This window comes from Nipponia nippon, unplaced genomic scaffold (assembly GCF_047370975.1).
Source record: "Nipponia nippon isolate SJK-2023a ecotype South Korea unplaced genomic scaffold, ASM4737097v1 scaffold_11, whole genome shotgun sequence".
Lineage (NCBI taxonomy): Eukaryota > Metazoa > Chordata > Aves > Pelecaniformes > Threskiornithidae > Nipponia > Nipponia nippon.
In genome coordinates, this window is record NW_028262302.1 from 23,294,895 (window position 1) to 23,310,234 (window position 15,340).

General features: G+C 42.9%; 1 protein-coding gene across 12 annotated transcripts in view; it reads right to left on the minus strand.

Moving 5' to 3' along the window:
- Positions 1 to 5,736: 5,736 nt before the first annotated feature.
- The window catches only part of BRF1 (BRF1 general transcription factor IIIB subunit), a 176,120-nt gene continuing 166,516 nt past the window's right edge, over positions 5,737 to 15,340 (minus strand). For all 12 annotated transcript variants that reach the window (XM_087747900.1, XM_087747912.1, XM_087747908.1 and 9 more), the window contains 3 exons: positions 14,825 to 14,876; positions 11,571 to 11,739; positions 5,737 to 9,352 (listed from right to left, as the gene is read on the minus strand). In XM_087747900.1, the coding sequence (XP_087604026.1) occupies positions 9,315 to 9,352; positions 11,571 to 11,739; positions 14,825 to 14,876 (259 nt within the window). In that variant the 3' untranslated portion in view covers positions 5,737 to 9,314. The remainder of the gene's footprint in view (positions 9,353 to 11,570; positions 11,740 to 14,824; positions 14,877 to 15,340) is intronic.

Genomic DNA, 15,340 nt, shown 5'->3' on the forward strand with positions numbered 1-15,340 from the left:
TTTCCCTTTCTGCTGGTAGATGGGGTCACCATGAGGCAGGACTTCCACCCAACCACGAGGGTCTCTGTGGCACCAGATGGAGTCTCGCCGAGCACCGATGGCTGCACCAGCCAGGGATGCAGCCCAAGGTTTTGATGAGCTGCCATCCAGAAGCAAAACCCACTCTGGTCCCTAAAGCTCTCCTCCGGCGGTGGTTCGGAAGTAGCTGTCCCTTCTGCTTTCCAGTTAAACTGGACTCTCTGTGCCATGCTCCCAGCTCAGCCCTTTCTCACATGTTGCACCCTCAGATACAAGGACTCTTCTCTTCTTTATGGCTTCTTTTTTGGCACTCCTGGATGCTGCTGTGGCTGGGATGCTGCTGCTTCTGCACTGATCTCGCAACGTTTGCCACACTACCTGACACACAGCAATTGAGAGCAGCACTTCCAGGAACTATTTCACAACATCTCTTCCAAAAACACCAGTGAATGGTAGGTTACAGGGAAGAGCAGACAACACAGGCACTAAGGGTCTATGTGTAGGGAACTTAGAAGCCCTGTGCCAATTTGCCAAAAGCTCTTGATGGTTATAGATTCCCTCAGCTCCTGCATTCGTTTCCTTAAGGTACCCACAAGCAGTTATACATGAAACAAGACATTATCTAGGGAAGATACACCAAACAGAGACAGAAAGCAGCCAGACTCAGAGCAAAGGCATGGGTGAAACCCTCGAGTAATGGCACTGCTCTCCTTCCAGGGAAAGGAGCTGCTGTTGTGATGTCCCAGTCCCTTCGGCCACTGAGCCACAGAGCCGGGCAGGATCTGGCAGTGAGCGAGCTATAATCATTAGCCGGAGGAGAGCAAGTTGGGTGTCATGTCCATGTGAGCAGTTAATGGTGAAGAATAAGGGATGTCGTAGGGAGCCATCTGAGCTGGTTTCACCACCCGCCTTTGCAGTATTAGGAAACATGGAGCCCATCTCAGAGGTGAAATGAGGAAGAATTTCAGGTTACATCTTACCAGACCAGGTCTCTTCCACTGTGTTTGCAGCTTGCTCCTCTACCTCCAGTGTGAGACATCCCTGGCTCTGGCATCTGGAGCAACTGATGTTTTCGTGCTCCAAGTTTCACCACAATTCTCCACCTGTGCTGCTTTTCCCCCCTTTTTGTATCATTTAACATCTCTGCTTTTCAGTAGTGATTGCTTACTCCTGCTGGGCACTGAGGACTCTGCTGAGAAGGAAAGTTGCAGTGGCCAGCAAGGTTGTTGCAAGTTATGGTAATACAGGCAGTAACTTAAAAAAACAAAAGAAAACAAAACAAAACACCCCACAGCCCCAGACTCCCAAAACCCAACCCCAGAAAGCACTTTCTTGGATGGCAATACACCCTGTGCCCTAATCAATCTAAAACGAACGCAAGAATTTAATGATAGCAAAGCCTGGCTGGGAAAGCAGGCTTGAAATGACACTGGAAGAGCCACAGCCTTCCTTCCAAAGCTCAGCTAAGCCCTGTAATAGCTCTGTCTTCATTCTGCCTACTTCTGATCTTCACTTGAGGTATCACAGATGGCCTCAATGGCTTATCTCCTTCTGAGCATCATAGGTGCTGTAGTAGTCAAGGTGGATTAATGGATGGGACTGATCTGTGGGCTGAACACAGCCCTTGGGACCCCCAGGGTACCTCTCTGCGCAGTGGTATTAGTACACCTGCTTCTCCCCACTCACGTGTGCAGCACACTGGGACAAATATAATCTCCTAATTGATGTACCATCATCTCTCATCTGAGATGTAGCCCCTTTCACACTGGTATTATACCCACAACACTTGGGGTCTATGCTGGGCAGCTTTACAAGGGTTGGTGCTACCCCTGTTGATAGAGACCTTTTGCTTACCAAGTGGCCAGGGGAGATCAGAGTCTACACTTGCATGTGTGCCAAGAACACTGGCCAAAAGTATTTTAGATGGCATTTTATTAATCCAGTGCAGCCAGCTCCTCTGAACCAATATAAAATATACAGGGAAGATCACCAAGATTAAAGATCCTTCATCTTACCACAGGCAGCAAAATCCACTCAGACTCTTCCTCACGGTGTCCAATGGTCCAGAAGGAAAACACGATGATTCACATTGCACTGACTTGTTGTCGGAGACCTGAGAGCTTACGGTAGGTCCTACTGATTTAATGCAGCATGCAGCAGTATCAAACAATTTCCCAGTGGCCTTGTGTAAAAGCTTGCTTGAAAAGAGCGACTAGAGTTTTGAAACCATTTGCTTTAGCGATATTTTACCCTGTGTCAACCCATGAATCTTACTTGAATTGTGCTGGTATGTTTGTGTGGACTCTCCTTTGGTGAGCTCTCAGAGTATGGGCAGGAACCAAAGCAGAGACAAGGATTTAGCCTGTTTCCCAGACACGATGCTGCTCTGAAGAACCATTATTCAATTACAACAGATCCACATCAGAGCAGTCTATGACCACCTAGAGAGAGAAAGTTTTGACAGCTGCAGCCGTCCCCATGCAGAGCTGAAGAGGGATGCACTACGCGCCGCACACTACAGCTGTATCACCACTGAAGTTCCCTTTTCTCATTTATTTTAAAATCAGCAGAACAGGTAACTCTACTTTGCTGTTTGATTAGGCAAGGCAGTAGGTTGTGCTTGACAAACGGAGTAAGCAGTGGCTTTGGGTGACATACCACAACAGCACAAACTGTTTTCACCCCAGAGCACTTTCCTCCCTTCACTGTTGCTACCACCTCTAGAGACTGTTGCTAATAGCACAGATCCTCAACTGATGTAAACCAGCAAAGCTCTTATTGCCTAATGCGAAGTCGCAGGAACTGTACAAATTTACAGCAACTGTGAGTATCTATCATGGGTATTTTCATGTCACCTTCCTGTTAGTTGTTTGCATTTTCAGGAACTTGAGATCTCTCACTGCCAACAGACAACTGCTTAGGGGACAGATCACACTCTTCATGTGGGACTTTTACTCAAAAATGTTTGCTTCAAAATCCTTATGTGCCCAAGAGTATGTAACGAAGACCAGGATTAGCACCTCTGCAAGAACGGCAGACTTAGGAGAGCCTCGTCAAAAAGAAGGACAGGAATCGGAGAACACTTGCCAGCTACACTACTGGCCGAGCCGCTCGAGGATGTACGGCTGCACCAGCCATGAGTGCCGTCCTCCAACACGTGCTACTGCTCCGCGGCAAGGTGAACGCAAGGCCAGCTTGGGCGGCACAGTCAGCAGTTTAGCCTATTTCTGGTCATAGTTATAAAAAAGCAGATTTGAGAAATCAGCATGTGGCTTTTTTTCCCAAAAAACTTCACAGATTCTTTGGGACTGAGCAGCCATGGGTGGGGGGCAGGAGACATCTGCACCAAGCCAGAAACCTGTCCACCAGCCCATGGGTGGGGAACGCTGCTGCCCATTAACCAGCACAGGGGCAGCTGACACCTCAGGGCGGTTAGAAATCATACCTGACAAAAGCAGATGCATGTCAGCAACAGCAGCATGGCCAAAGACTTCAATTTTTAATGCAGATGTGAGACCAGTTGGGGTTCCAGAGATGTGAATGTTGTCCCTGGTCTGTTCCTATGCTCACTGCCTGTGGGCATCTCATTGCAATGAAATATTTCCTCAACTTTCTGATGTTTTTTAAATGCAGCTTTGTCCTTAGCATCAAACTACAGCCTTTAAAACCACCCTAAATAATTAATCTCCTTTGTTTTTATTCAAGTGAAACCAAGATACCTCGCCATCTCCTCTGCCTTACCTGGCTAGGTGTCCTGTTACTTTTAATATCCTCCAGTGGACTGCTCAGTCTACAAATGATGGTGGTGGTGGAGGATATACCATGAAACAGGAGGAGTCAGGAATTCTTGTAGGGAAAATGGACAACGCTGCTTCACCTCTGCTCCTGCCAACATTCAGCTTTTGCCCCTCTCAGTCTGTGTAGAAATACCTTTTACCTTTCCCACAGAAGAGCACTGAAGAAAAATTACCTTGTAAGCACGTTAGTGCTGTTTCTTTTCATTGCTTTGTTCAAATTCGTTTGGTTTGCTCTATTTTTCTTGTTTTGAAGAACTGTGAAACTTTACTAAGAGCACTAAGAGCAGTAAGAAAGCATTCTTCTTGCAATTTTGCAATAGAAACACATCATACAATGACTGCCATCCTGGTGTCCAGTACAATGCCACTTACTGCCAACCCATGCAATAACAAATGTAAGCTTCATACTAAAAGTCATTAAATCCTGTGCTCCTAGAGTCACACGGCAGGATGGGAATTTCATTTTGCATTTTTATGAAATGTATGCGCCTCCCTCACTTCTATGAAAACGTGCAACTGTCCCATAAGAAAAAAAACAATTACAATGAAGGAACTCGCCAAGTAAATTTGTTATGCTGTAAGTCACGAATTTTCACCCAGCCTCCTTCCTCGTGTGCTTAACCGCTTTCACTAACCAACCACCACTCACCAAGACCACTGCCAGGCATCGGGGCAGGCATAAGAAACACTGAATAATATGCTGTAACTCTTCTTACACGTGAAAATTACAACAGCCTCTTCTGCATTACAAAACGTGAACCTAAGAAGGAGTGTGCTATGATCTCCTGGTGGCAAATGAAGCTAATATAAAGCTTTGCAAGATTTCAGCTTTATTAACATTATTTAACTTCTCGGACCCTTAAAGGAGGAGTATTTGACGAACACAGCTGGGGGGACACGATGGTTTTGGTTATGAAAGCCTGGTGTGGTAGGGAAGAGAAAAATTACAGCACAAAGCCAATAATAACTGCACAGCTTGGGAAGAGCAGAAAATACAAGGCCAAGGTGGCCAGTAATTTTTAACAGCTTAGATGTTATGAGTGAGAGAGCATCAGTGATGGACATCACTGGAGAAGTTCCCAACTGCCAGTGGAAAGGGTTGGAACAGCTGAAAAGAAACTAAGACAAGAGCATTTCGATGTCAATGAGAGCCAAAGTGCACCTAGATGAGAGTACAGGAACCCAGTGAAATGCTGGAATGACACATACTTACTGCCTTATCACAACTACTCTTAATTGTCCTACTGTATGCTAAAACTTTGCAGTAGGCACTCCTGAGGATCCCGTAGTAGCTCCCCTTCCAGAAAAAAATAAAAGCAGCAAACACCCATGTGCACAAAGGGTAAATGTGGATTTTGGCCTCCAAACTGCGGCGACCAGACGTTGATAAAATAACATGATTTTTAACTCGGCACACACCTTATTTATCAAGATACAACTTTCAGAAACAAGCACTGGAACAGTTCCACTAAACACACACACTATACATTGCTCCCACAGCAGTTAATTATGTAGCTTAGTGGAAAAACCTTGTTAATGTTACGCAGTTTACAGAAAGTATCTACATTTATCAGTGGAACAATATCTTGTAAAAAACACTTGCCTGATTAGACGTGTCTTCCCTTTTAGAGACGAAAGAAAGCTCTGAATTACAAATTTTGGCCACTATCAACCAATCATGCAGCAATCAAAAATGAACGTTCATCAGAATGAAGACAGAAAAATCAGAAATTAGCATGAAAGCATCATAGAAGATGGGTTATGCAAGGGTTTTACTTTTTATTTACAGCAAATATATTACAGTAAAAAAGCTTAACATGGCTCATATTGTGGTTGCGTAAGGATGACACATATGCTTACATCAAACAGGTTTAATTTCCTCAGCACTAACTAAACCAAATGAAAGGATTCAACACAAAAATAAGAAAGAGAACATTTATTAGGCAAACTCTACATTAACTGTACACATCTGCAACTGGAGTTTCAATCAATCCAAAGAATACAAACAAGCCATCAGGATGCCAAGAACTTTTTCGACGAACATGTTTAACCCCCAAGACAAGGCTGTCTGGCACCATTTAAAAGTTGCTATACTGAACGCAGTGATTTTAAAGAAATGTCATAGATGATTAAGACACTGAAAATGCACTCGCCATAGTGAAGAATCCCATTATTTTCCTTATTTCTTTAATTTTTCACTCCCACAGTACAAGAGTGTTAAAAGGCTGCATGGCAGACAAGCTGGATGCAACAGCTGGAGGGTTTTGCCTGTCAAGTGAAGTGACTTGCAGCAAGAGACATGCTTTATGCAACAAACCCCATGACATACAGCTTGTGTGGGTTCAAATAAGATCTAAGAACAACAAATGTTGAAGCCTTATAAGCTCTCTTCATTATAATCAGAATCCTGAGAAAAGCAGGGTCCAAATTACTCCAAGTGAATTTAGGCTCACTTATATACAACAAAATTGTCCAGATACATCAACAGTAGTAAACAGAGTCAATGCAGTGTTAATCTTTTTACATTTTAATGACTAGCTATAAAAACAGAAACTAGCATGTTCTAATCTGTTTACATTTCCTGAGCTCAGTTAAATCAAGAAGGAATGAACATTATAAAAATCCCGGTAAGTCACCAATAAATTAAAAATGTACATAACCACTATAGCTTAAGAAGCCTTACAATGCTCAGAGTGAAGTCTGCCTATCTGACACCACGGCCTTTCCTTTAGGACTCCTGTACAGAAACCATGCCATTAACTTCACCAGCAATACTGAGATCCTATAGAATTGTAGGTCTTTTTTTTTTTTTTTTTTCTCTCCAAGTGCCCTTCTAGCAGACTACAAAATAGCCTTTCCTAACAAAATTACATGAGAGCATTCAAAAACTGCAATCTTCTACTTCCAGTGCAGGAAACAATGTTCTCAGAAACGCAATGTGATACTGAAATTCAAATTTACTAGCAGCGTTTATTTGGGTGGACTCTCAGCTCCCGCACATCACTACACTGGCAGCAGGTTTTAGTATCCTGTGGGGGAACAAACCAATGAAAATCTACACAGAAGACTGGAGGAAAGACCCTTAGCAATAAAGAATTCATCTTAGCGGTTTCTTTAAAAGCCAACATCATGCATCTGAGAAAAGCACTCGACCTACATGAGTCATACGCATGTTTATTTATGCATGTTTATTTCCTGCATAGAGAATAATGCGTACCTTGGAATAAAACCCAAGCTTTGAGAATATACTGAGAGTATGGGTATTTGTAATAGTGCTACTGGCAGATTAATTCAAACCCAAATGCTCAAACTCAACTGTCTCAAAGACTTGCAGAGCATGAACTTTGATAAAACAAACTACTTTTTAAAAAATTGTCTGCTTATAGCATGATTTTGAATTTACAGTGTAGATAAAAGAGAGGTAGAAAGGTTTATTCCCTCAATATCATTTTCTGTGCAGTATTTATAAAGTATCAGAAAAAAATCCATAGTTTTTTGGTGAAAATGCCAGTTTTCCCCCTAAGAATTATATGGAATCTCTTTTCTCCACTGAAGTGCTGCAAACTAAGTAACTGAAATCTGGTTCAGAAGAGCTCTTCTTCCCATTGCCCTCACTACAGCATTTTTATTACCAAGTTCTGCTTTTAAGAAGTCATTGCAGAAATACTCCTATACAGGGCTCAAAAATAACTAGCAGATACAACCTACCCAACAAACTACATTTACCAGCCAAATAATACCAAGTCTGCTCCTAAAAAAGTACTCGCTCTTGCTCTAGTTACATGATCCTTCTTATGCATGCTACTGAGAGAGACAGAAGAGGTATGGAAGGCCATATGGCCCTTCCCCTCTTTGGTGACGACCACAGGTATGGACATCATCGTTACTCTGGCTGGCAGCAGCTAGAGAGCTTCCCAAGGCAGCTTCTTCTCCTGCCACAATCCACCCACCACAGCGGGAGGATGGATGGTGCTTTAGTGATGAGCGTGCCTCAAGAAAAGTAGCAAGGACGAGCTGACCAGGACAGATGGCTTAAGAGAAACCATGTTGGTAAGATAAATATCCATCTTTCCCTGGTGTAAGACAAGCCTGCAGCACTACAGCTTTCATGATTGTCAGTAGACACAGGAGAGAGATGAAAACATCTTGGCTCCTGCAGCTGCAGTCATCAAGACCATGATCCAGAGTGCAGCGCATTTCTTGCTGAGCCGAGAGTCTCGGACCCACCAGTGCCAGGGAAAGGCAGGCCAGAGGCAAAAGGGTGGTATCTGGCAACAGGGGCTCCCTCCCTGACCCCGCTCCCACAGCATTGTGAGAGCTGATGTATCTGGATGAGAAGGACCCACCTGTTGACATTTCGGGGCACACAGGGCTGGAGCTCCACCATTATTCACGTAGCAGCGACTGTTCCAGGGTGGGATTTGAGCCACGAAAGTCAGACTGCTGCATGGTGACCTTTAATTTACCCATAGCAAGTTAAATAAATTACATTAAATTAAATTCAGCCAAAGCAGATGCTAGCTTATTTATTAGAAAGCTTAGCTTTCTCTTTCTTTCAACTGGTTTTAGAGATGGGCAGCTCTCAGGAGCAGACCTTCACTCTAACTCAGTCGGACAAGAGCAGCTCCGTAGAGATGGCCAGAGTGACTCTTCCTGCAGCAACACCAACCGCAGCAAGACCTGGCTGTCCCTAGGGATGCCCAGCAAAGGCACGTGAGCACAGCATCGTCACCTGCTTGCTCTTTCCGCTTCTTGCCTCACCCAGGTCTTCTCCCTCCTTCCACATGAACCTCACCGGACTTGCAGTGGAAGACGATTCTTCACTGCAAACATTGCCTTCTATTGTCGTATCTTTTAAGAAATGTATGAATTGATTAATATAAAGAACTATTTACTTCATTTCAGAGAAACAGATACTGCCCTGCAAATACATAACTTGTCATTAATTTTTGATAGGCTTGGGTAAGGAAGCTTGTATATAACAACAGGGTCATCTTTACAATACAGGTTGGAAATGTTTTCTTTCTTCTGGTTGTAGCATTGTGAGACAACTAATGGTACCGTACTCAAATAATCAACAGGCACACTTCTCATTTTTACCTGTCCTTCTATCTGTCCTTCTATCTGCTCCTTTTCAACAGCATGCCTAAAAGCAGAATCACATAAATAAGAGATGTGCTGCTTTCAGCCACACATACACCGTCTATTTTGTCTCTTTTCTTTTGTTCTCTGGAAACATTCCTCCCATTAATTTCATCCACAAACTATGATCCACCAAAATAAAAAAAAATTCAAGTACCAACCCAAACGTTATTGCTGGGTTATGGGTCAATATAAACTGACCAGAGTCAATGCCAACCTAAAATTGCTTTACAAAAGTAAGGATTGTTCGATTACATTTGCTGACCATAGACAGCTTCTTTCACTATTCATACAGTTTGAAGACTGAAGATTTGCTGGGAACAAGACACAGTCCATGTCCTCTGGAAGTAAATGGAGCTAATAGCCATCATCATCATCCATATCACAGCCATAATCTGAAACACACAAAGACAAAGGCATGTAAAAATGCAAATATTCCAGGTAGATGGAAGATACAACAAAAGCATTCCTACCTTCAGGCTGTTTTCCTGCTCTGTAACTAGATGGTAAGTTTTGCCTTAAGCAAGCATTAAAAAAAAAACCCATATATTTTCTTAGGGCTAAATAAAAAGTTCTTGCATGTACTTTCCTCAATGAAATAAAATTATTTGTAAGCATGCGTATGTAAGTATCTCTTCTCACTTGTCACTGGACCCTCATTTAGGAACGCTTGGCACGTGGATATGTGAAATACTTGGTTTAATTTAGAGGTTAAGGTGATCAAGCCTGATTGTCACAAGTAATTTGGAACACGGTGGCTGATAAGCAGCAGCACACATTTACAAGTAGGCATGGTTCTCACTAGACATAGCCACCAAGAAAAAAGCTGCCTTGTTTATATTATTCGTGGATTTATAAGCCGAAACTGCAACGGTTCAGAGATAGCTCAGAGTTCCCATCAACATCAAAGGAGTCGTGCAACGAATCCCGACCAACGCATCTGACTCAGATCTCCTGTATCTACTTACTCCTAGAGGAACAACTTAAAATTTTGCCCAGACTTTTTTATCCAGTTTTGTTTTCTTAAACAATGCTGAGTGCAAAGACTGTGTGATGTGTGTGTCAGAAGGCATGTCTGCGTGTTTCGAATGCACCGACTTCTCTTCTGTGTGCTTCTGAATGCAGTGAAACAAATATTTTCTGCTGCGAAGTCGAACCTAAGGATAACTATTACATATGACCATTCAGTAAAGTTAACCTTTATATTCCACATTCATTTCATCCAAAGAGTCAAGCAAATGCTCGGAAGCAGAATTAAGTGTAATCTATAACAATTTGTGTAGAATAGGTGAAGTTCACCATCTGTAATTCCTGCAGTTATTCCAGGCAGACAGGTCTAAAACCCATGAAGAAGGCAGTTAAAAAGGCGTTATTTGTTCTGCTGAGCAGCTCTGCACACCTGCATTTGAATTCTGGGAATAGTCCTTTCCTTTTTATTTTTTTTTTTAAACTCTGATTTTTCAGCTGTTGTCCAGACCAGACAGGGAGTAGCGGAATGTTCTCAGAATGGTTTAAAAATAGTAACATTTACAAAGAAAAAAAGCTCAGTGACCTTTATTCTATTTTTGTGGGGGGTTTATTAATAAACTTAGACCCACCCTCCCCCACATGGGTGCCTTTTCTTGGGAACATTATTCTAATAATACATGCAGGCAACAAACTGTTTTTCCTACGGTTCAGCAATTATTTTCCAGTGGAGAAATCAATTTAAAAGCAACACACACTTTTGTGAAATGTATACATATTGTCCATGAAAGCTAAATTAATAGTACTGGAAAGATTTTTTCAGTAAACATTTCAGCAGGAAACTTATTCCCATCTTGCTTTTTCGCAACCCATAATTAGCAGCTCTCATTTTAAAAATATTTTTGTGTATTTTCAAAGCTTAACTTCTAAGGGGAAGTTTTTAATAACGGATAAATGTGGATATGTCCAGCTAGGAAAAACCGCAGCAGAGAGGATACTGCCTTTTCCTGCCAGCAAAGAAATCAAATTAAATGAGTGGCTTTGCTGGGTAACCCAAATAAATTAGCACACATCTGCGTACCATACAGCATGCCGTATGCTATCAATGCAATTTTTGTATTTGGTGAAGAACTCTTTCCTCCTAACACTTTCCCCAGAAACAGAGTGTGACGGTTCGTTTTGCTTTGAGCTGGACAGCCATATCCATAGGGCTCCCGGACAATCTGGATGTTGCTGCAGCCCCAGCTGAGGCAGCAGGCGGGAGCAGGGTGGCTCAGCTCGGGAGGCAACAAGCCCTGAGCATTGCTAACGGCGGGGTTACTGCCCCTGTAATTTCTCAGATACACATAAATAAACCTAATGCTGAGGAAGATGTTAACATCGGTTTGTTCTTGAGAAGCCCTCTCAGCCTAAAGCTCAAGATGCAAAATTTTCTCAGGAGGAGCCTCTAAGAAGGTCGGGTTTCAGACAGGGGTGACTCCAGGCTTTCCCACAGGAATGGGCAATGCCTGAAAGGCGGCAGGAGCTCTGCACGGGACGAGCTGCAGGAGGGCAGGGACAAGCAGGGGAACCCTGTCTGTCCTCAGCCCTGCAATAACAAACCCCACAGCACCAGTAGACGGCAATTTAGACAGCATCCCAGCTTACCATTTCCTCCCATTAACTGCAAGGCGCTCATGCAGTGATCATCATCTTCTTCTATTTCTTCCTCTTCTACCTCTTCGTCAGGGTTATAAGCTACTGGGCCACTCTCCACTAGCACAGCTGCTGTTTTTTCTAAGTCAGGGGCTTCTGCTTGTGCATTTGGAAAGGTCACCTGCAAAAAAGAAGAGAGGACAGTAGAGCAGCCCTTCCTTTTGTTCAATATTTGTACAAAACTTTAGTAGCTTCCAAATGATAGGGACAGGAGAGCTGGAAGCCCATGCCCAGTGCTAGAGGCTTAGCTGTTCTAGGGGACATGCAAGTTGCTCAAAGAAATGTTGCCCAAATGAAAGTCAGGCACAAACATCCAGTTTTCACATAATTCATAGCCAGGTGACTGAAATATCCAGAGATGGTAACAGCAGAACAAGGAGCCTCTTGCAAGCACAAAGTAAGGAGAAATTTGGGAGTGAAAGTTCCTCAGTAGAGCTCTGCAGGAAAACTTACAACCTTTTCCTCATTGTGCTTGACTCACACCACGCCTATTACACAGTAATGACGTTATTGACACTTTAATGATAGCAAAAATGTACCCTTCAAATCAGAAAAAACCTAACATGTATTAGTTTTGACAGCTCTGGTTGGATTTATTTGGAGGCACAATGAGCTGTGGAACAAATAGCACTCTTTAGACAGCACTAAATGTGATAGCAGAGCACTAGGTTGATAATACACAACAGCACCTGTAACATTACCTATGAAATTCATCAGAGTAATGATCTCCAAACACTAACTTGGGAATTGATCACTGACGGGACCTGTGCCGTACGTGCACCTCCCCAGCTGCTCCAAGGTTAGGCAGGACACAGCAGGGAGGGAGAGAAAGGGCAACACGCAAAGAGACAGAGGTGAATTTGGAGAAGGCAATATTGTCTTCGGTTCACTAAGGACAGATCTGGGAATGGGGCAGGAACCAGCAACGTGGTCTGTCCCAGCACAGCCCAGGCTCTGGTCTCTCTGGAGCTCTCACTTCCATGGTGTGCTCAGTCTAGGGCTCCACCTCCCTCTCTCATCCAGGCAAGAAACATCATAGGAGCTTCATCTCCACCAGCTTTGTAACAGGGCGCCTTCCACCTCCGTTCTGTACTTGGACTATTTGGGGTTTGCACACTAGAGCCTGTGGCCCAAAATGACATCCCATTAGTGGCAACTTGAAGGACATTAAAGATTAACCATTAACACTGCTTTGTCATGTAAGCAATTTTGAGAAGGGAATACTTAACAGCACCTGTCGCTAGTCAGCAGTTACCAGCACTGAGAGTTATCTCCCCTACTAGGAAAGATGGAAAAAACTGGGACCGCTTCCTTGGGAAGGACAGTGGTAAGGTGCTCCTAACAATGAATGGTCCAAAGGAGACCAGGAAATCCCAACTCCTCTGGTCCCTACTACAAGAAAAGTCCTACAGTGCTTTAGGATTTAAATTACAGTACACAACTATGTACTGCTGCATTTTCTCCAGTTCCATTGGCAGTAACTTCTGATTCAGCGCTGTAATTTGTTTTTCTTCATTTATTTATAAATGTTTTACTTGGGAGGCAGTAACTCCCAGAATCCCTGTAACTTTAGAGATACACCATAAGAGAAAATCCCTGTACCAGAAAGTTGATAGTCTAATTATTCAAACATCAAAGCTGTTCCTGAACTTGTCATATACCATGACAGTCAACCTAAAGAATCTGCCTGAGCTTTTCAAAGTCACCTAAGGGTTTGCTCCAATAGCTCATTAATAGGGCAAAAGACACCCATTAATTTTAATAGAAAATCAAGTATTTAGATATTCGGATCACTCAAAGACAGGTTTTAATGATTTTTTAATGCTCAAATTAATCATATTATTTAGAGGAACTTCCCTCCAGTTTATTTTATATTTCCTACCACTGCTTTTGCCTCTAGAGTGATCAAATTGAGTCCATCTAGGTTTTCAGTGTAAGCAGAAATAGACACAACAGTTTGAGACGAATCAACGTCATAATATATATCAATTTATACACTTAAAAGTATCCATCTGCTCTGAAAAAGTGGGTGAATATAAAGGAGCTACAATTGAGTCATTATTTTTTAAAATTGCACCATGCTAATTAAAATGTGACCTTCTTCTAATTATCATGTCCACTTCCAGCCTGCTATACTTGTAAAAATGTGCAGAGTTTTCTAATGAGCATAGCATAAGAAGTGAAAATGTATTTCCCCAGGCAGGATATCAAACTGTTTCTGAAAATCAATGGGGTTTAGTCATTTTAAAAATAAGACAGTCAAACAACACCTTTAAATAGAACTTCCTGAATTCTCTTCCAGACACCCTGGACTTCAGTTTGGCATGTATCTTTATGTATGGATGGGCAACTGTCAAAGCATGTCAAACTACCTAAGTTAACCAGTTCACTTTCAAAAGGGTGTCAGTGTCACATGTTCATGGGAAAAAGAAGGACAAACACCTCTGGTACATTAGGAACAGCATTTTTAGATACACAGTAGACGGTTATTAGATCATACACAAAATGCATATGTCTACTCTGTACAGTGTGAAAATAATAGTGAAAGAAAGCAGTTATCGCTGTGACTCCGATAACAATCATGATCCCTTTGGCAGAAAATGCAGGTGCACAAAGCCACCCAAGGAGGGTTTCTGGCGGTGGCCAGTTACTAGCACTAACTTTTCCATGGCACCATTATATTTTTAAACTAAACAAACAAACAAACCAAAGAGTAAGCCATGCTATATAGGGTAAGCTGTCACTCTGTGTTTCCTCACCGGTCTCCCGCAGAAGCCCAGCCCGTCCCTGGGGTCAGCGCTGGCTGCACAGAAGCGGCGTTTTGCATCGTCCCCCTTCTCTGCAGGGACGGTCCAAGTGCTGAGGAACAGGCACGAGCTCTGCCCCCTCCTACTCCTCCTACCCACTTGTTTGATATGTAACTTTTTAGGTGCTTGCAGGGAGTTTTCCCTTTTTTGCTGTCTAACCAGGCATTTTGAGAGTGTGCTAATGCTACTGATGGATATGTAAGGGCAAATCTTGGTTAGAAAACAGGCAACCTCAGCTCTGCAGTGTTTGCAGTAACCAGCTCCTGGTCTGATCAGAGAGACAAGATTCTCATTTCTTTTGCCCGTATGTACCACATAACCAGAGCCGGGCTGAGAAAGGCTTGTGGGACTTTCCAAACTCCAACTGTTGCACTAGGAGAAGTGCTGAACTTTACATACCTCTTCAGTGGCAGCCTTTTTAGCAAGCTGTGTTGAAATCAGGGGTCTTAACCTGCAAAGAAGGAAAGAAGAGATGGTGAATATCAGAAAAGTTACACCACGCACAAGAGTTTGACACAGAGTATTCACTCTCCAAACAGTGAAGCACTTTGCCAGTGTTATCTTGTGCATTACTTTTTTAAAGATATAAGATAAAGAGTGGAGAGCCACAGACTCCACAATAATTAATACACACATTCCCTTGTAAGCATCTGCCCCAGTTCAGGATAATAAGAAAAGATGCCTGTCAACAAGCACAGTAGCAAAACCTCATCTCAGTCCGCAGGCCCAGCTCAGTCCGAAGGTCTTTGAAATAGGTGGTTTCGTCACATACTACAAAAGCCAAAAGACTCAACTGATTTTTTGGAATAATGCGGACATGGCAAAAACAAGCCACACTGAATTACCCAGCACTGCTCTGCAACTGCTTCCCTGTATTTGATGATATACTGAGGATACCAGTAAGATTATACACGC